Source organism: Lathamus discolor, chromosome 4 (genome assembly GCF_037157495.1).
Source record: "Lathamus discolor isolate bLatDis1 chromosome 4, bLatDis1.hap1, whole genome shotgun sequence".
Lineage (NCBI taxonomy): Eukaryota > Metazoa > Chordata > Aves > Psittaciformes > Psittacidae > Lathamus > Lathamus discolor.
Genome location: NC_088887.1, coordinates 91240266 through 91261498, shown reverse-complemented (window position 1 = coordinate 91261498; position 21233 = coordinate 91240266). Strand labels below are relative to the sequence as shown.

General features: G+C 36.5%; 1 protein-coding gene across 3 annotated transcripts in view; it reads left to right on the top strand.

Moving 5' to 3' along the window:
- Positions 1-21233, top strand: part of TDRD3 (tudor domain containing 3) — a 100346-nt gene that overhangs the window by 42968 nt on the left and 36145 nt on the right. Inside the window, exons 2-7 of one of the 3 annotated variants that reach the window (XM_065678153.1) lie at positions 1193-1277; positions 4002-4067; positions 12147-12307; positions 14423-14564; positions 20409-20480; positions 21027-21176. In XM_065678153.1, the coding sequence (XP_065534225.1) occupies positions 1193-1277; positions 4002-4067; positions 12147-12307; positions 14423-14564; positions 20409-20480; positions 21027-21176 (676 nt within the window). Of the gene's footprint in view, positions 1-1191; positions 1278-2777; positions 2793-4001; positions 4068-12146; positions 12308-14422; positions 14565-20408; positions 20481-21026; positions 21177-21233 lie in introns of those variants that run through there. The other 2 variants (XM_065678154.1, XM_065678155.1) reach the window with 2 other exon arrangements.

Here is a 21233-nt window from a genome sequence, read left to right as displayed (position 1 = left end):
TATTTGTTGGGGAATGGTGATTTCTTGGTGGGTAGTCCTTTAAATGTTATTTGGGCAAGTACTGTGTTTCAGACTGAGCATTTAGCAAACATCAATTATTTAATGATTGCTGTCATGTATTTAAATAAAATGAAGAGCTGTGCAGAGAAGGCTGATTGCCAGCTACGTAAAAATTAAAACTTGGGCTTCAAATAGAAAATATTAGTAAAAATGAATAACAAGTACCACAATTTCTGAGCACTTAAGTTAAAATTCTTATTATTTTTAAAAATTGTTTTGAAGGTTAGAATACATCAACCCTTTTGAATTGATTAGCTGAATCCATTTAAAGCTGACACTGTTCAGAGGTACAAATTTACTTTATTCTCAGAACTTACGTCTGAACAGAATTTTCGCAAGAAGAAACTGATTCCAGGCTGCCACCATGAGGGTCACATATGCCATTTCCAAATGTGGTTGTGGAGGAGTTTTTCTGTTCTTGTTTAAACTTTTTCACCATGTTTAAGGTTGATGCTCTGTAATATGCTTCCATTTTTATCACTTTCTTTGTAGCCCAGGCAAGCAAGGATACGTTCTATAGGATGTATCCTTTTTAAGGAATATGTTCTATAGGATGTATTCTTTTTAAGGAATACGTTCTATAGGATGTATTCTTTTTAAGGAATACATTCTACAGGGTGACAGTGTTACATGTTATGTGCCCCAGCCCTTTAAAGCTTAAACATACATCCTTGCTCTTTAGAAACAGATGTTTTCTGTGTTGTGTGTGGGATGGGTGTTTTTTAGTTTAGTTTGGTTTGGTTTGTTTTCTTGCTTGTAAGTGAAATGAATGAAAGTATGCTACTTAAATCAAGTAAAGGCCAAATGGTTGATTTTTGAAACCAAGGTCCCTTAATTCCAGGATGTGGGCATGAGGAGTGTAGTTCAAAATAATTGGTATGATGGGGGTTTTTACTTTTTAAATAGAGGTTTGGTTTGGCTTTCTTTGTTTAGAAATTATGGAAGAAGAAATCTTAATCTTATCTCAGTGTAAGGAAACTGATTACATGAAGCCATTTCCCATGTATTTTTAAATCTATGCTTCACCATCACAAAAGATACGAACTAAAGACAATAATCATATATACAGGAAAAATGTTTGCCTAATAGATACATCATGTGATGTTCTAATACTGTATTTTGTCTTTAACAGGTATCTTTCAGATGAAGGAATTGAAGCTTGCATAAGTTCCTCTGAAAAAGTTAATACAAATGACATTATCCTGGTTGCCCTTAATGTAAGTTTTGATTGCGAAAACTTTTTTTCTGACAAATCATGCTAAAAATGTTACATTTAATGGCTGAAGTGTAGGTTTGTGTGGCTAATTAAGTGTACAATTATCTGCGTGACTAACATATAGGACAGTACTTCTCTCTCACCTTGCATATAGGGTTGTGAATTTTTCTTGGAAATAACACCTATTCCGAGCTGTGAAACCTGGAGGAGGAAAAAATTAATGTCATTTGCAGTAGGAAAATATTTTTATGCTTATAAAATGTAAATCTAAAGTCAAAGTACAAGCAGTAATAAAATCAGAAGTGTTGTGTACTAACATCACTGGTAAACATTAGTAAGCCTGCTCCCTTTCAGTAACAATGAAACAAGGGCAGTGACTTAATCTGTGTATTTGATCTTTTAAAAAATTTATTCTATCATGAGGGAGAGTTTTGAGAATTTTACATTTTCTCTGTTTCAGACCTCTCAGTCATCCATACTCAGAAGTTTTAAAGCTTATGCACTGTATATAGATTATGTGAACTTCATCCTTTGTACTAACTATATGTAGTTCCAATGGGAAAAGCAATGTATAGATGACTTAAGAGAAAAGTACTCTTTTTTAATGAAATTGTGAATGAGAATTCTTAAGGGACTATTTTGTCCATCTTTAAGATTCAACCATTTTTGGTTTAAGAGGATACTCTGAAAAGAGTATCCTTTCTCCTCCTTTAATTTATTCTTTAAAGCATGTGTCTGATCACTTGTATGTATGCATACACTAGATCATGTAATGAATTTGAAAAGAAGAAAAGCAAAATTATAATGCAGAAATGCAAAGAATGTAATACAAGACATACAGAGGGTAAGCATTTGTTTCTGGACTTTAGTAGCATGTTTATATGTATCTGAGAATGCATTACTGTTTTAGAAAAATAACCCCAAGCAAACAAAACCAAATACTTCTGATTCGTTAGGTCTTACCCTGCGTGTAATTAAATGCTGGAACAAGTACTAACATAGTCATTTGTTCATGCATGTGCTTGCTTGGTAGGTAATAAAATAACTCCAAAGCCAGTTTTAATTGCTTATCAATGTTTCTGTCATTAAGTCAGTTGTTTTGATGCCCAGAAGATTAAGTTGTCTGTTGGGTAAGTAGAGAAGAGCGGTGTGGCTTGAACAGCAGGATAACAGAGAGTTTAGATTCCACTTCTTATAAACTCACAAATTCTTTCCTTGACTGCTAGAGACATGTTTTAGGCAGAAGAAACCAAGAAGTCAATTGACCTTTTTTTTTGTGTGTGAATTGCATAAATAAGTATGAAATAGGCATAAATGTACCTTCAGTGCTTCAAATGTTTTTATTTGGGTAGGATCTTGCAGAGAGTTTGTAAAGTTGTGTCTTCTTGTTGCTGCTGTGATTGCAAACCACTTTGCTGGAGACTTGTCAATTATATGGATATGGAGTATGTGGGAACAGTTTATAGGAGCTTGTGTGCTGTTCAGAGATAAATAACTGACCGATCAGTTCCCTCAGGTAGGCTTAGATTGAAAACTGAATGTGCTTTCTTGTCACTATCTATGGCTATCTTGAAAGTGGGTTGAGTGTTTATCCACTCTATATGTACTTGGAGGAAATACACTGAAAGAGCATCCCTACAATTAGTTTTCTGTTTGTAGGATACTGATGTTTCTTGCTAAAAACAGAACAAACTACTTGTTTACAATGTTTTGCATGCTAAAATTTAGAGCTGCCCAGTTCTGGATTAGGGTGCCAGAACAATAGTCCATTGGCGTGTATTAATGGCAGGTTAGCGTACAAGTTCCAGTAGTAATTACATTTAGCCCTTCTATTGGAAGTGTTTATGATCATAATAAATAAGGAGGGTTTTCAGCTTCAGTACAGTAATGTGCACCAGCATGTTCTATTTAAAACCAATAGGCTTATTTCAAACAGTGGAGTTTAGAAAGCATAGCTGTTTTAGGCTGCACTGCTGTGCTGTGTTTATTTTGTTCACATGTGTAAATGCACTAAAAACCTAATATGAAAAGTTCAATTAGTTTTAATTCCACTTCCTACGTTCACATGCTGCACCTTCTAGCCATCCAGTGCATCCTGTTGTCACACATCACCCTGATTGATATACTTGTCCAAACAGCTTTAGGTGAGGAAAGTGCTTTTGTGGACATTTGTTCCTTTGATCATACAAATTCTTTAGTTTAATGTTGTCAGGGGCCATGTTGCACAGTTGCTGAGTAATGTCATGCGGCTGTTTACCTCACTTCCAAAAGCAGTAATCAGGTATTTACGTTAAAAAAGCATTTAATAAAAATAAAAGGTAAGCTTTTGCTCTAGGTATAATTGCAAAAATCATCTCAACCTTTCATGAAGGATTTGTGCATATAAGAACAGACAAACTAAAAACTTTTCTCTGAAGTGCCAGATGGAGAGTGAAGAAAGATGTTTACCTCTGCTAAATCTCAGAGTTAGTAATTTTGTTTCATCTATTTAAAGCATTTTAATCATCTTTGAAAATGTGCTTAAAACAAGAAAAAAAACCAAAATGATTTCTTCTATGAACACTTTTTTTTATCATATGCAGTTAGTGGGTTGTTTTTCTTAGTCTGTGTATAGTGGAAGAAACATTATAGAAGAAACACCCTTCTTTTTCCTATTCTAAAATGATTATTTTTTAAAACAGGATGTTTTAGGTTAATATTCTCTTGTCTTCTGTATTAATTTCAGACAGATTTAAGAACGATTGGCAAGAAATTCCTTCCCAGTGACATTAATGGTGGAAAGGTGGAAAAGGTAGACAATATTTTTATTTCACTATTTCTGTGTGATGACAGCCTTTTGTTGTGCATTATTCTGATTTTGTCATTATTTCACGTACAAAAGAACCCGATATTTGAGCATATTACAGGATAAATATATGAACATCTCAATTTGCCCACTAGGTTTCATAAAGATGACTCTTTTTTTAATTTCTCAACTTTGAAATGCTTAAGTAAATGTGGACAATCCTAGTAACTTAATTTCTCACTCAAAGGTCATTTACTGTGTTTGGTCTTGACGCAGTATGAGAAGTTATTTTTTTTTTCCCCATGTTTATTCTTGTGAGAACAACACAGCAGGTTTAGGGGTAAAGCAAAACAGCTGTATGATTATGTTATATAGTGATGCATGTTGATGCTGTATTACTCACTAGTATGCATCATTATAGCTAGCCACTCTGTGTAATTTTCCTGTGACTGTGTATCCTACAGATTATGTGGTTAAACCATGTTAGATAGTACTTTATATGCTGCAGAATAGTATTATACTCAAAACTTGGATGTGCTAGATTTTTAATAAGTGTTGTATGTTCAGATAAAAATTAAGTTTGGCCCCTTCAGTGCACCCTTCCTGCTTTCTTCCTTACATGCAGTTAAGAGAGGGGATAAATGAAGGAATTTTATATTAAACTTAGTAGTTGTTCTCAAGTCAAACCATTATCCTTAACTGTCAAATATTGACTATCTATCACTGATGTGAAAGTTCTGGGGAAGCAGACTTCATTACTCTAGAAATTCAAACAGTGATAAATCAAGATGGGTTTGGCTTCTTCTAAGAAAGCAAGATTCATGAGAGAGGCTGTTAAGAGCTGTTGGGATTTGTTTTTTCTGCTGATGCTATTGTCTAAATGGAATTGTGACTGCTGTAAACACTGGCTTCTCCAGGAACAACAGCCTGAACATTATTGTCAGGTATGAAAAGAACACTTGAGAGATAGTGTATTGCAAGATCATAGTTTTTAGCCAGGCAGCAGTCTGTGCATGCAGCATATTACTGATTAACTTTCTGGGTAAAGTTTTATTAACTTTATTTCTTATTATGTGCACCTGTGTTTTTTTGCAGATATAACTCAAATAAAAAAGGTGGTATTTTATGACACTGATTGTTTGCCTCTTTAGGTTTCTGGGTACAATGCTGTTCAACATTCTACAGTGCTTAAATAATTTTTTTACCACCTAAAAAGTTTGATTTAGCTGTTTCTAGTGTCTGTGATTTCAATATTTTTCTTCTTCTTCAGTATGCTCTTTTTGAAATATGGAAAACAAGCAAAATAATTGCTTTTTATGACATCCGGATTTGAACTGTTCATTTCTTAGTTGCTTAATTGGAGTATTACTGAATTTTGTATTTCAGATCATGCAATATTAACAAGGTCCAAATGTATTTGGTTAGGTGTAATTCTCCAGAATATTGAGGTTTTATGTGTGGCCTTACTTTGTTTTGCTATTAGAACATGATTTCAGTTCAAAGTGATTTGAATAGTACTGTGGTTTTTTTTTTTCAGTTTTCATAGTAGGATTTCTTTAGAGGTAGATGTTCAGTTTTCAGTCATAACTTGAGAATATACCTAGAAACATCTCCATTTCCTTTAGAGGTAATGTTTCTTGTATTGTTGCTGTTACTGTGTAGTTCAAGTGGTCAATTAAAGGTGAAAGTGTCATTAATTTCCTCAAAGCTTTGATGGACATTATGAGAATGTAATGTTTGCTTCTAGTTCAGCTGCTTGAGTCATGTTTTTGTGTTTCTCACCTCAAACTAGAGAAGGTGCAATTGGGCCTTTTGTTTCCACAAAGTACAAAACCTCTGCACAAAAACAAGGGATGTGTGTGCTTGAGAGCTGTGGTGGTTAGTGGTTTGAAATACCTGGGAGATAACACCTACCTTTTCATGGGAAAAGCCTTCTGCACCTGTTCACACACAAATACTGCATCTATATTTTGTAAAACTGAGCATCTCAGAAAATGAAAAGGTGAGAAAAATGTAGTTCTGGTTTAATTTTCAAGGATCCCCATTTAACCTGTTGTTCTTCCTTCACTGTATATGTTCTGCTTTGTGTTACTGTCTGTCCTTTTGAGGATTCTCAGTTTTGTTACTGGCAGTACAAAACTATACATATAGGGTCCTAAATAAAAAAAAGGAACTGTTAATTTGAATGGAGCTTGGTAAATTTCTGCATGGGACTGTCTTACAGTCAGAGGTGGGGGACTGGATAATAGAATCAAATACTGCAGGAATCCAGTCCAATCCAGATTTTCTTCCTGAAAGTTTGTTTGATTCAAGCTATGTCTGTTTCTGAGATTGTCACATAGCTGAGAGAAATCACTGTTTACAGAATTCTGCTGGTTTTAATGATGAAAGAGTGAAAATAGAGAGAGGAACAGGGTAATTTTTTTTTCTCTTGAGTAATGACTGTTGACAATACCAGAAGGAATTTTGAGAAGCTGGAGAAAACAGGCTGGACAGGAGAAAACTATGGCCCCTAATGGCCTTTGATAAAGGCAAATGTTTGTTTAACAAATGGTGCTCCTTAAATCCGAGGGACTTAGTTCTGTCAGGAGCCAGTAGTTTCTACATGTGAACTTTTAGTAAAATTTAATTTGGTCTTACTTTAATCAGCTGTCTTTACTTGGATCATAGACCTTAGAAAATTATTCTAAAAAACCCAACCAAACTAAAAACCAACCAACCAACCAAACCCCAAACAAACCAAAACCAAACACCTGCTGATCATTTGCTGGGAGATGATAATCTTTTGGGTTTTGAAAGGAAGTAATGCTTAAGCAGAAAAAGTCTGTTTGGGAATGACCCCTAATTACAGTTATTAGCCCAGACTATTAGTGTACTGAATCTTTGCTTAAATGTAGTATTTACTTTTTTTGAGTAACATAAAGCAAATCTGACTACTTAGTAAGTGCTCCTACATAGCTTGCAATATATAAAAAATACTTTATGATACAAAAGTACATATTTACAAAGAAGCATATTTGCTTTAGGCAAGTAAAGAATACAGCTGGGGCAGGAGAGACTTCTTAACAATCTGTTAGTAGAAACTAGTCGTTTGTGGTTCAGAAGTGCTTCAGGAAACAGAGATTGTATGCCACTATTGTTCCTCTCATCCAAGACTAGGATCAGTATTATTTATGTGTGTCTTGAGAACATATGATGTATTTCCTTCTTGCATAAAAATAGCTTTATTTTGTAGTGTAAGTGAAATAAGCAAGTATTTGCATTAAATTTACATCTGCATTCTCCAGAGGGACCTTGACACACTTGTAAGGTGGGCTGATGCCAACCTTATGAAGTTTAACCATGCCAAGTGCAAGGTCCTACACCTGGGTCGGAGCAATCCCAGGCACAGCTACAGGATGGGCAGAGAAGAGATTCAGAGCAGCCCTGCAGAGAAGGACTTTGAGGTGTTGGTTGATGAGAAAATGAGCATGAGCCAGCTTCAGTGTGCGCTTGCAGCCCAGAAAGCCAACCGTGTCGTGGGCTGCATCAAAAGGAGCGCAACCAGCAGGTCAAAGGAGGTGATCCTGCCCCTCTACTCTGCTCTCATGAGACCTCACCTGGAGTATTGTGTGCAGTTCTGGTGTCCTCAGCATAAAAAGGACATGGAACTGCTGGAACAAGTCCAGAGGAGGGCCACGAGTATGACCAGGGGACTGGAGCACCTCCCGTATGAAGACAGGCTGAGAAAGTTGGGGCTGTTCAGCCTGGAGAAGAGAAGGCTGCATGGAGACCTCATAGCAGCCTTCCAGTACCTGAAGGGGGGTTATAAGGATGCTGGAGAGGGACCCTTCATTAGGGACTGTAGTGATAGGACAAGGGGTAACGGGTTAAAACATAAAGAGTGCAAGTTTAGATTGGATATAAGGAGGAAATTCTTTCCTGTGAGGATGGTGAGGCACTGGAATGGGTTGCCCAAGGAAGTTCAAGCCCCTTTTGGACAGAGCCTTGTGTGACATGGTTTAGTGTGAGGTGTCCCTGCCCATGGCAGGGGGGTTGGAACTAGATGATCTTATGGTCCTTTCCAGCCCTAGCTATTCTATGATTCTAAAAGCTGGTGTAGTTACCCAGTGTGACACAATATGGGTATTAAACCGTTATAGGTGGTTATCAGCTTCAGTCATTAATACACAGAAATGTTTAATTAATTCATTTATAGCTGTGTTTTCTGCTGATTTAAGAAAAAAAAAATACTACCAGCATTAACCACAAGATGGCCACATTTGCATAGAAATTGAAAAAGTTCTGCTTCCCCATTTTCATCTATATGACTATATTGCAGAAATATATGTTAAGTATTAATAGAATAAAAATGAAAGGAATATAAAGTTACAAGGTGTAATTTAGTAGTGTTGTTATGCTCAAGGCGTAACTGGTTTTCTTTTGAGTATTTATGTTCCATTACAATGGAAACATGCATTCCCAAAGAAGCATTAAGACAGGATTTCATTTCTGAGCTCAGAGAGATGCTTTCTGAGTACTATCAGATTGACGGCAAGCTGTTAAAATATAACTTGCCAGCGATTCCAATTCCTGTTTAAGGTTACTTTCTGTTTCATTACTTTAGTGTAACTAACTGTGCTTTGTTGCCTTTATTGTCTCTTTGTGGATTTTGATGTCCTACTGTTTTTTTTTGGTGGTGGGGTTTTTGTTTGTTTGTAAAAGAACAAAGTATTTGAAGAAGTATATGTTAGATAATAAACTAAACCTTCATATTGAAGTAGCTTATAAACTTACCTAGATGTGAGTGAATGATATTTTAATTACTTTAAAGCTATGTCCAGAAACAAGCTTCAGCTGTACTATTTAGAACTTAAGAATGAAGGCATTACTTAAATGATAATACGGGATTGTATGCAAGAAAACAGTCACAGGATCACAGAGTGGTTGATGTTGGAAAGGACTTGATAAGGTCATTTGGTGGACACCCCTGCTCAAGAGCCTCTTAGAGATGTTTGTCCAGACAGCTGGAGCCTGCAGTATTTCACTTTGTGCCTATTGTCATTTTCCAGTTCTCTCACAGCAGAGATTCTTCAGTCTCTTAAATCATCTCTGCGGCCTTTCAGTGTCCAGTCTTTGTGTCCATGATGTTGTAAGCTTGGTCTTTGCCATCAGATGCACAGAAATGTTAGACTTGATGGGCCATTGAGTTACACTACAATGGCCCATCAGTCAGTGTTTAAAGAAGTCTGGTGTCCATGACAGGCCCTTAAGGTTTCTGTATCTGTGTATTTATTACTTTTTTTGTCTGTTTGGTATGCTGAATAGCCATTAACCTCTACAAAACACTGTAAAATGTACAAACCTTTAAAAAGCCCTATATCTTTACAAATCACATATCCCTTCATTCCAGGTGCTATTACAGTGCTGTCAAGTTGTAGTCCCTGTTTTTAAAGGCTACATGTTCTAGAAATGTTGAAAGAACGAACTTGCTTTAATCACAAGCCAAACATTGTCCATTTTTTTAGAAATAATTAAATTTATCTGGCTGATGTCTTGAAATGTTTTCTCTTTCTTCCTTTTCCTAGGTGATGTAGGTATTATCTGATATATTATTCAACATTATTCTTGGAAGTCTTCAAAGTGTTAGTAAGGGAACGGAAGGCTGCATTTATATATTGGAAGGCGACTCCATTATAAGGCGACAACATTATAGTCGGGATATAACCAGCCTTGCTACTTAGGGTACTTGATAATTTACTTGAAAGTTCTGTTGGATCTACAAAACTTGTCTCACCTTTTTGTATGTAACATTCAGCACCTGAGTGCTGAAGAGGTTTCAGCTTGGCTGGCTCTTGGATTAAATGTGTAAGTGTACCTGTTGACTGTAACTGATTTTGGATTTGTCTGTTTAGTGTAATGATTTTTTCCTGTCTTTGTTCTCACAATGACTCTAAAATGGTCCACACAAAAAGTACTGACATAAGTCCTCTGGATTCACCTGGAACCTAGGGATGATTGCCCTTGTTCTGTGGGAAGACTGACTTTTTTTCCTCCTGTCACCATGTGCTCATTTTATGTGATGAGAGGAAAAATGAGCTGAGCCGCGGCTGGGAGGATACTTAAAGTCCTGATTAAGTCTGTTAAAATAATTGTGTTTTTAATGTGTATATTTAAGGAAAGTACACACTTCCATTCTTGTTTTGCGCTGTTTTTTGAAGTGACATGTAATTTCCTTTGGTAAAGAAGCAGACACTGTTGTCCAACAAGGGTGCAGCTCTGTTTTATTGTAGTGTATGCTTGACACTGTAGACACAAACCCATGAACATATTGGTATGTATATTCAGTTACCCTTGTTTCTTTGTACTCCTGATTTTATAAGGGATCTACCAAACAGTTGTTTAAGACCAAAAGCTAGAACTACAATTTGCTTGATATATGCTATGAAAAATGCCATTGTAGGAAAGTTCCTTTTCCGCCAAGTGACAAACCTAGTTTCTGTTAGCTAGAAATGCTTCAGTTGCTTTGTGCTTCTTGATCTTTGAAAACATTGTATAATGTTAAAACTCTTAGCATTAATTTATGACAAGGGTAGGCTTCTATTGAAGCAACCCATGAGTGTGGCACTGTGGTTCCTTTAGTACTATAGAAAGCATCATTCTTAAAGAATCTAGAAGAGAATTACTGAGGGCCTCTTCTACAAAGGAGAACTTGTTTTCATGCTGTACATTAGATTATCTAGGTTTGCTTCTGTTGAAATAAAGGGGGGCGGATTTTCCGTTCATATGATAGAGTAGGTCTTTTAATTATTAATTATCACTGGAAGAAATAAGGTTCACTCAGTATTTGCTAAAAAATACTGTTGTTCTTATGCTCTTTTCTTCAAACATTCAATATTGAAGGAAAAAGACAAGAAAGCTTCAAGTTTCGTTAGATTCCAAATAAGCAAATCTTCAGCTTTTGAGAAATCCTCCATCCAGAATACTGTATCTTCCATGATTTGTTTTGAAGTCATAAACAGTGCAGGTGCCATCCAATTTTAGATTTATTTGAAAGTGTCAAGAATAGGAAAATCCCATAGAAATTTTAGTTTATATTACTGCATATTGTCTCAAGATCACAAAAAAGTTTAAGAAGTGAACTCTGTAGCATGCTGCTTTTGCTCCTTTTAGTGACTGTTTTCTTCCTCCTATTAGTACAATTTCATGCTTTGCTGGTATTCCAAAATACTTTGGAATTTTTTCCTCACAACTTTCCTTTCTCTTTTGTTCTCATCCTAAATAAAGTTCCAATTTCTGCATCCTCTCATTTATCTGATTTCACCTGCCTGTTATCTGCTCTCATTTTGTGTTCTTCTGGGCTACTTACTCTGTTTCTCAAAGGGAAAAAGCAGATGAAATGAGCACTACTTCTTTGTTGTTGTTTCTTGGGTACTAGAGATCAGTTTTACTTCTCAGGGGAAAGGAATGACTCTGTACTAAGCTGTATCTGAAATGTGATGAACTGGTTTGGTGGGGTTTGGGCTTTGGTGGTTTTTTTGTAGCATAAACTGTGGTGTTTGTAGGAGTATGTGCTGCATTTTTAGGTAACCAACAGATAGCAAGGTCTCTTGAGATTGTTAACATTCTGATTTCACTGCTGTTTGAAGAAGTGGTGTTTCTAGTTAGTGTTTACAGAGGGTTTGTACTTGAAATGTACTTTGAAACAACCAGATAATCTTCAATGTTTTTTTATTTCTTTGAACACTTTTGTCAGTGAGACCTTGCAGTACAGTGTGTGAAGTCTTGTCTGGACTCCATAAGATGTTGGAAGTGACAGTATCTGTGGTTTTGTTTGCTTGTGTGTTCCCCCCAACTCTTTTAATTCCTTTCTTTTCCACATTCAGTATTACAGAGATGTATGAAGCATCACAACTGTTTCTCTGAAAAAGCCATTTTTATGATGCTTTAGAACATACAGTATACATGAGTGATAGAAATTGAACATGACTGCCTGATCAAGTTACACTTTCCTTTGCCTGGGGGCATCTGTTAGCTTGTCTAGCTGTTACTGTTAGTTTGTTTAATGGTGTTAACAGTTTTGTCTTTTCTGTTTTGCATATATAGCTGGAAGGGCCGTGTGTTCTGCAAATACAGAAAATACGTAATGTTGCTGCACCAAAGGATAATGAAGAATCTCAGGCTGCTCCCAGAATGCTACGTTTACAGATGACCGATGGACACACAAGCTGCACAGCTATAGAATACAGTAGCATGTCAAAAATAAGGTGAACAGCTTTGAAAAGAAAGTTTTACTTTGATGCTTGAATATCCTTAAAATAACAAAAGTCTCCTTAGTAATATATGGAAAAATTGCTTGACATAACAGGCTTCCTTCTCAGTTCCTTATATAAAGGAGAACCTTAAATTCAGCATGTGAAGGTGTATATGAATGTACTTTACTGTTTATGCTGACATAAAGGAAGAAAGTACTTAAAGAAAGAAAGGATTTTTGCAGCCATCTGCTGAGTCCAAATTGATGTGGCATACAGCATTTTGGATGTGTGCAAAGTTGAGCTAAATTCCCAATTTTTAGTAGTAGCAGATTTTCCCTGTCTTTGGTAGTAGGAGTGTGGCAGGCCTGACACACCTAAGTTAATGAAACTAGTGCTGCCTTACCATGGGTAAGACATCAACTTGGGTTGAATTTGTAAGTATTTGTTCAGTTAAAAATGAAGGGTAAGAGAGCTAATTCCTGTTGAACTTGGGATTTTTTCTTTTGTTTGGTTATGAAGATGCTGAAAGTTATCTCCAGTATCTAGTCTCTGGAGTCATGGTGTGCTTTGCTTTTCACTTCAGTTCAGTTTACTTCGATTTAAAGAAAAATCTTCTTCCTCTCTATCTGCAGCTGCAGCAGTTAGATATAAATATTTCATTTCTGAATATCATCTTTTACTGTTAAACTGCTCCTCCTAAGCAGGAGCCAGCTTGCAGTTTAGAGTGGTGCTGTCTTAAAAGGTAGAGCACTTGATGATATTTTAATTTTAGCTTGAGCAGGCAGAACTTATAAATATCGTATTCCAGTGTGAAGAGAACAGAAAAGGAAGGCAAACAAGCTCCTGTGTAAGTAGATTTCTAGATCACAAAATGCTTAAAATGCCAAGCAGAAGATACAATTTGAAAGCTTTTAGATAAAAGCTTAAAAATGCCAGAGAACTCATCACTGTAGTAATGTCATGAGCTCTTCTTTTCAAGTAACATGGTATGAAAATTTCATTTGTGTTGTATGTGCTCGTTTGAAGATGAGCTCTTAACCTGAAATAATATGCTGTTTCAGTACATAATACTGAATTCACTACATAAAAATCACAGTTTTCCTTAAAATTAAGTTCTTAATTACTAGTGTTTCCCCCTCCCACTCTTTGCATAATGTTAATGTTTTTTTTCTCTGTTTTTCTTTCCTGTCTGTTCTTTCTTATCTCATTTTCTTTTATCAGAATAATACAAAAAATCCAGTAATACTGGTAAGGTTAATGCCTCTAGTGCTGAAATTAGATGACTCTCCTGTGGATGTTCCTCACCATGTAGCATGGTCCTGTCATTGCAGCAATAGCTTTAGCGTATTATAAAGAGGTTATTGTGTCTCAGTTGAAATAACACTGTGTCCTGTTTCTCACAAGAAAAATAAGTTTCCAGATTGTGCTGCTTTGTCACATATTTTAATTACAGCTTGGAGATGTGAGATTCTTTTATGCATCTGCTGCTGCTGTTTTTCAGAGTAGATTCACATGAAAAAAAGGTAAGGTATCTCCTCATGGGAGCTGACCACAGAAAGCATCCATATGTTTTCAGATGATAGATTAATGAAAGAAGCAGCATTTTAAGATGCATGGTTTTTATATTTATTCTGGTACAGTCCTGGCTGTTAGTGATGTATAGGAAGCTGCTTTTTGAACAGCTTTTTGTTTTCTCTTAAGTTAAATGTCTTAAAATTAGATGATTAACCATCTGGAAATCCTCCATTAACTGTAAATGCATCCTAGGATGAGGAACTTAGACAACTGACTTTGAGATACTTTCTTTTAGTCTAAGCAAATCACATCCTTAGTTTGGTAGTAAAATTAGATTTTAACCAGACAATTTGCAAACATTCATCTCTGTTACATGAATTTCCAGTGTGGCATTTTCATCTAATAGATGGGAAGTGTTCCAATAAAACTATTGGAAAGTATTGTGCATATTGAAGGAAATATTGCAAAGGTTTTTGATGCTGATTTTTTTATTATGAAATGTGACAATGTTAGAAGTATAGTAGAATTAGAGTTTTATATGGTTTTGGTAGCAGAATATCAATAAATGTATTATGAAATAGATGAAGTATTTGGCTCTGTTTCTTTTTTTAGCCTGAACACTCCACCTGGAACAAAAATTAAGCTTTTAGGAATTGTTGAAGTGAGAAATGGATTCTTGCTGTTGGATGACAGTAACACAGCAGTTCTTGGAGGTGAAGTGGAGCATCTTATAGAAAAGTGGGAATTACAAAGGGTGAGGTAACACCACTGGAAATGCCTGTCTTGCAGCATGTGTATTACATTTAATGACGTCAAGCCCAATGTGTTGACTGTGAACTTTCATATGATAAGATTTTAGGTCTGTACTGTCCTAATATTTTTTAGGAATGCAGCCAAATATATGTGAATAGGTCTTATGTGTAATGTAGCAAATAAAGAAATTGTAAGTGATCTTTATACAGCAACTGATTCCTTTCATATTCTGCAGGGATTGAAAACATTAATCAAATGTACTAAATTTATTTTAGTTCAGTCATGAGTTGTTGCTTTCCTAAACAGTGTGCTTGGTACCAAAATATTGTAAAACTATGCCTTTTACAGTTACAATCTGCAAACTGTGTATTTTGAGGAAAAAAAATATTATAAGTGTATGGAAAACATTGAAGTTGGTAATCTTCATAGAATCATAGAATCATAGAATGGTTAGGGTTGGAAAGGACCTCAAGATCATCTAGTTCCAACCCCCCTGCCATGGACAGGGACACCTCTCACTAAACCATCCAACACAAGGCTTCATCCAACCTGGCCTTGAACACTGCCAGACAGTGTCTCACCACCCTAACAGGAAAGAATTTCCTCCTTATATCCAATCTAAACTTCCCCTGTTTAAGTTTTAACCCATTACCCCTTGTCCTGTCACTACAGTCCCTGACAAAGAGTCCCTCCCCAGCATCTCTATAGGCCCCCTTCAGGTCCTGGAAGGCTGCTATGAGGTCTCCACGCAGCCTTCTCTTCCCCAGGCTGAAAAGCCCCAACTTCCTCAGCCTGTCTTCATACGGGAGGTGCTCCAGTCCCCTGATCGTCCTCGTGACCCTCCTCTGGACTTGTTCCAGCAGTTCCATGTCCTTTTTATGTTGAGGACACCAGAACTGCGAATTCTTCATTGCAGATATCATCAGTTCTTTGGGTAAAGATTAGAAAGACAAAATTGAAAATTTTTTTTTTTAATCTTTCGATAAGCCATAAATACTTTTAAGACCCTTTACTCCATTTTACCCTGGTTCCTGTCCCAATAGAACAGAAGTTGCTGCAGGAAGACTTCTTCATATGTTTTCTCCCAAATGAGTGGAAATTCCTAGGGCAGGAAGGTTGTTACCCTGCTACCTTCAGTCCCAAATACTTGACAGATAAGCTATCACTGCTACTACCATGCACCTCTCTATACAGTTTTACATCCCTGTCTCTATAACAGAGCTGTTGCTTATAAGCAGCCATCCAGAGGGACCTTGACACACTTGTGAGGTGGGCTGATGCTAACCTTATGAAGTTCAACCATGCCAAGTGCAAGGTCCTACACCTGGGTCAGAGCAGTCCCAGGCACAGCTACAGGTTGAGCAGAGAAGAGATTCAGAGCAGCCCTGCAGAGAAAGACTTGGGGGTGTTGGTTGGTGAGAAAATGAACATGAGCCAGCAGTGTGTGCTTGCAGCCGAGAAAGCCAACCGTATCCTGGGCTGCATCAAAAGGAGCGTGACCAGCAGGCTGAAGGAGGTGATCCTGCCCCTCTACTCTGCTCTCATGAGACCTCACCTGGAGTATTGTGTGCAGTTCTGGTGTCCTCAGCATAAAAAGGCCATGGAACTGTTGGAACAAGTCCAGAGGAGGGCCACGAGGATGATCAGGGGACTGGAGCACCTCCCCTATGAAGAGAGGCTGAGAAAGTAGGGGCTGTTCAGCCTGGAGAAGAGAAGGCTGCGTGGAGACCTCATAGCAGCCTTCCAGTATCTGAAAGGGGCCTATAAGGATGTGGGGGATTGACTCTTCATTAGGGATTGTAGCGATAGGACAAGGGGTAACGGGTTAAAACTTAAACAGGGGAAGTTTAGATTGGATATAAGAAGGAAATTCTTTCCTGTTAGGGTGGTGAGGCGCTGGAATGAGTTGCCTGGGGAAGTTGTGAATGCTCCATCCCTGGCGGTGTTCAAGGCCTTGTTGGACAGAGCCCTGTGTGACATGGTTTAGTGTGAGATGTCCATGGCCATGGCAGGGGGGTTGGAACTAGATGATCTTAAGGTCCTTTCCAACCCTAACTATCCTGTGATTCTATGAATGCAGTGGTCATTTCTGTGTGAAGTACTGCTTTTATTGATGCTGATACTAATGCTAATTTTGGAACAGTTATTTGGTTGCATTTTATAGATTTGAGCAAATTTAGCCAAAACTTATTTGAACACGAGTTTCACAGCATCCATTCTAGTAGATTGTTTGGCATCTTTTTTCTGCTTTTATATTTGAAAATATTTTGTAAAAAGAACCAAAACAAAACCGAAACCAAACAAAAAATATAACCCCAAACTAAGCATTCCTGGTTTTAAATGTTTCGTTAAAAAGGAGGTTCTGGGGCCGACATCAGAAACATTCCCTTTTGTTGTTTTGTTTCATATTTAGTATAAAATCTTGTGAATTCTCTCTCCAGTTAAAAAGCAGTAAGTTTTAAGATTGATGGGATGGAAGAGAGACATATAGAACTAATGCATTCTGAAGAATGCAATCTAATTTTTAAGAGAAAGGTCAGTAGAGTTTGTTAGTTTTCTTGGTGATATTTTTGACAGTCTGTTTTCATGTTTCTTCTGTCTGGGCTTTGACAAATAAATATGGCTTTATAAATATTAATTTGCTTTTGAGGTCAGTGTCAAGAAATAACTCAGACATGTTCTGTTTACAAGAAGGAAGCCATTTAATAACCATTTCAGCACTTTTTGGCAAGTTCTGTTGGCTTTATGCGATATGGTTAAAAGAGAGGTAACTGAGTTTTCACTGATTCACTCTGATAAGGTAAAATACAGAAAGTTAATGATTGCCTATTGCTGTTCCCTCAATTCTTTAGTTCCATGTTACAGTTTGCCAGAGTATTGTTTTCTTTTTCTCATTGACCATATCACAGAGCATGATTAGGTTCCCGGCATGAATGTGGTCATGTCAGAAAAGCTGTCAGTGACGAGAGATCAGTTTGGACAAGTGAAGCATGACCACTGGAAATTGTACTTTCAGTCCTGTATCTGGACTGACAGCTAGACAGATAGGGCTCAAACAGGTATATAGAAGCCAGATGCTACTTTGATATCAGCTTCTTCATGAACTTGATGTTTCTGTCCTGTTCAGAGAGCTTTACAGAAGAGAATGGTTGACAAATAAGATGATTGTCAACTCTCAGAGATATTTTAGTGAGGACGTGTTTTGGTCATGACTGGTGTTTCCATCAGTGAGGATCAGTCTGTGAGTTATTGCTGGTACCCTTCTTATTAAGGAGGAGTACTTTGTATTGCTATTGATAAAAATATCAGACAATATGTGAAGTGAAAGCTGAAGCAAATGTTGCTGAGATGATTGGTGAGACTGTTTGGTAAGCCCCTACATTTTTAAAGCATAGAGTCTATCAAATTACAGATTAACTAAAAGTAAAGTTCTCAGTATACCTAATGAATCTTCTGTTTTGTGAAGATGAGTCTAAATATTGAGGGTACCTGATGGGGAAAGGGAGTAGTTTCATGTATATTTCATATTAGAAAGAAATGTGAAGGTATAATAGTATATAATATTTAGGAATTCAGTTTCAGCTTGTAAACCTTTGTTTCTTAAGAGATCCCCATGGAAATGTGGTGGTATTTTTTTTTTTTACCATCACAATGCAAATACAGCAGAAAGGGTAGGAGTAGCATCCTAAATATATTTACAACTGAGTTCATTGTAAATGGTAGTTACTGCTGTGCTATAAGCAAAGTTAATTGCAAGTTTAAAAAATATCGTTCTTGTTGCCAGTTTGCTTTTATTTTGTAGAAAGTGAAATTTAATTTCCAAAGCAGTTGTTCTCACTTCTCAGAACACTGTACTACCTGAGCAGACGGTGCCACAGCTGTTATTTACTATGAGACAGAGGTCTTCCATTCTGGATAAGAATTTCATGCACTAAATAGTTAATGATTAAAAATCCATGTAGCTAAATGCTAGTAAATATGCAGTTTTGAAGTGGTTTTTTGCTATTTGCCAAAATACGTTTTTGACCAGTAGCTTTTCTTGTATGTGTTCCCTTGATTCTGATTTAGGAAAGAAAAAACAGAAGGTGACCTTAAACGTAACCATATTCTTCCTGATTATGGGACATGAGGAATTAACTGTGATTAAATGCTTAAGTTCTTAGGCTATGGTAAAAATATTTTTATTGTAATTTGATTCGGTGCTGGAGTTCATTCCAGAATTGCCTACTTATCCCTAGATTCAAAAAAGGTGTAGGGTTTGTTAGACCTAGAGTGTGTATATACCCTGGGGAAGCAAAGCAGTTTGGACAAGATATTGGAAGGTATGATGCGCACGCTGCAGCGATCAGCCCTTGATTAAGTTATAGTTCTAAGGCAACATTTTTAAGTGAACTGATTGAAACTAAAGCTGAAAATTTTTATGGCTCCTGCACTTCTAAGTGCTTTGTTTTTAATAATTTATTGAATTACTTTATTAGTGTTTTTTTTTTCTCCAAGACATGAGGAAAAGGAATTTCAGTTTTTTAAATCACCCTTGAAAGAAATTAATAACCATAAGTTATTTAGAAAATGGTCTCTGGCTCCTCAATAAAACTAGCTAACTTGAAAAAAGTGGACCAGAAGTTTTTGATTTGATAGTCAAATGAATCTCTGGCTAATTGTAAGAAATTCTCTGATAGTCTAATGGCTTAAAGCATATTAACATTTATACTGAATCTCACATGATGGAATTAAATCAATTTTACATCAGGGTAATAAATATATAAGTGAATGTCATATATAGTGTTAAGTAATTAAAACTTTCTCTGCCAGTGAAGAGCAGTAAATGATGTATGTAATCATGCATGACTCTCCAGTAGGAGAAGAAGGACAATAAGAAATGAAAATGATAAAACATTCATTTTAGGAAATGCGATTTTTAAGCATTTTAACATCATCAAGGACCTGTTCTTTTTTCCGCTTCTGAAACCAAATACTGTGTAATACAAAATAATTAACATAAAACCAAATGTCTTTTTTTTTTTTTTTTGGTGAATTTTATTCTCTTGCAGGTTGGTACTGTTGTCCGAATTTGTAGAGAAAAACTGTATCAACTATAACCAGATATTTAATGCAGAGTTTTAAAATTCGTCTTTTTACTGTTGTTGATGACTAGTAACCTGTATTATTTGAGGGTGCTTTGTTTTCAGACCTAGGTCACTGATTGACTGACTGTGGCTGAGAGTTTAGAGTACTTCTGTTCTATAGATACTATGTATCAGTAATCATTAGTCTCACTGTTATAGTCTTTGCAATCCAAATATCTGCTGATCAATTTAGCATATGTACCATGCTTTTCATGAGGCCATATTGGAAATTTCCTACTGACACAGTGTTTTGTTTCCAGCAGTGGCAAAAAGAGATGTTTTTTAGGGAGAGCCTACACAGAGCCTGCACACAGCCTTCACATTTTTACATTTCACATTTCACATTTCACATTGCCATATTCTGTTTTATCTTTTCACTGTTTGCATATGCATGGGTTCATGAGTTTCACAGGATGGCTGAGGTTGTTGGGCCAGATGACTTCCAGAGGTCCCTTCCATCTCTGCCTAAGCAAGGCCACCTCCCCAGGCAACCTGTGCCAGTGCTTAATTTTGCAAATTTTCACAATTTTTTTTGGTCTTCCTGCCCCTCATCCAACCTTTTCCTTAAGTGCCTCAGGATTTTAAGTATTATCATTGGGTTTTAATGCTTAAAATGTTCATCTTGCAAGTTTCGTATGCATCCTGAAATTAAGACATTTGTCATACAATCGGTTTTCTGCTTACAATTTATTAATATTATTATTAATTTTCTTTTACAGAGTTTAGCAAAACACAATAGGAGTAACATTGGAACGGAAGGTGGCCCTCCCCCTTTTGTACCTTTTGGGCAGGTACAGTATGCTTCTCTTTGTTATTTCATAAAAACACCCTGTATCATGGTATCTAGGGGGTCTGGTTACAGTTGAATAAAGGCTATCAAAACACCTTAGATCACAATGGCTTGGATCTAAAAAAAGTCCCTTTGCTATGCTAACTTATATTTAATGCTTTTCCTCACAATCAAACTAAAATTAGTATTTAATATGTGGAGCCTTTAATTCTTCCTGTCAGGCCTTCTAGGTGCTAACATAGTACTTTCTTAAACACCAGAGGTAATTACAAGAATCATAATAGCTGCATCTTCAACTAATCTTAAAAATGTGAAAGTCATTCTTTTCAGCCTTTTTAGTGGACCAGAGGAGTGTGTTTTCAGCAAAGACATCTAGATGTAAGACATACCGGTGTATGTCATACATATAATGTACGACAAAAATGTCTTACATTTTTTCAATCATATTCTGTATGTAAAATTGTGCTACTTTAACAGAATGATACTTTACTTTTTTCAAACGAGACTAGGCAGAAGAGTTAATTAAAACTTTCTTTTGCATTTCCAGAAATGTGCATCTCATGCGCAAGTGGACAGCAGAGACCTCGATCGCAGAAAGACTCTGCAAATGACAAATACAGTGAAAACTATTGCAGACAATGATGAATTTGAAAAGCAGAGAACAGCTGCTATTGCAGAAGTAGCAAAGAGCAAGGAGGTTAGAATGCATTTGTATGGCATTTTGCTTTCTGTGAATTATGGTAATTCCATGATG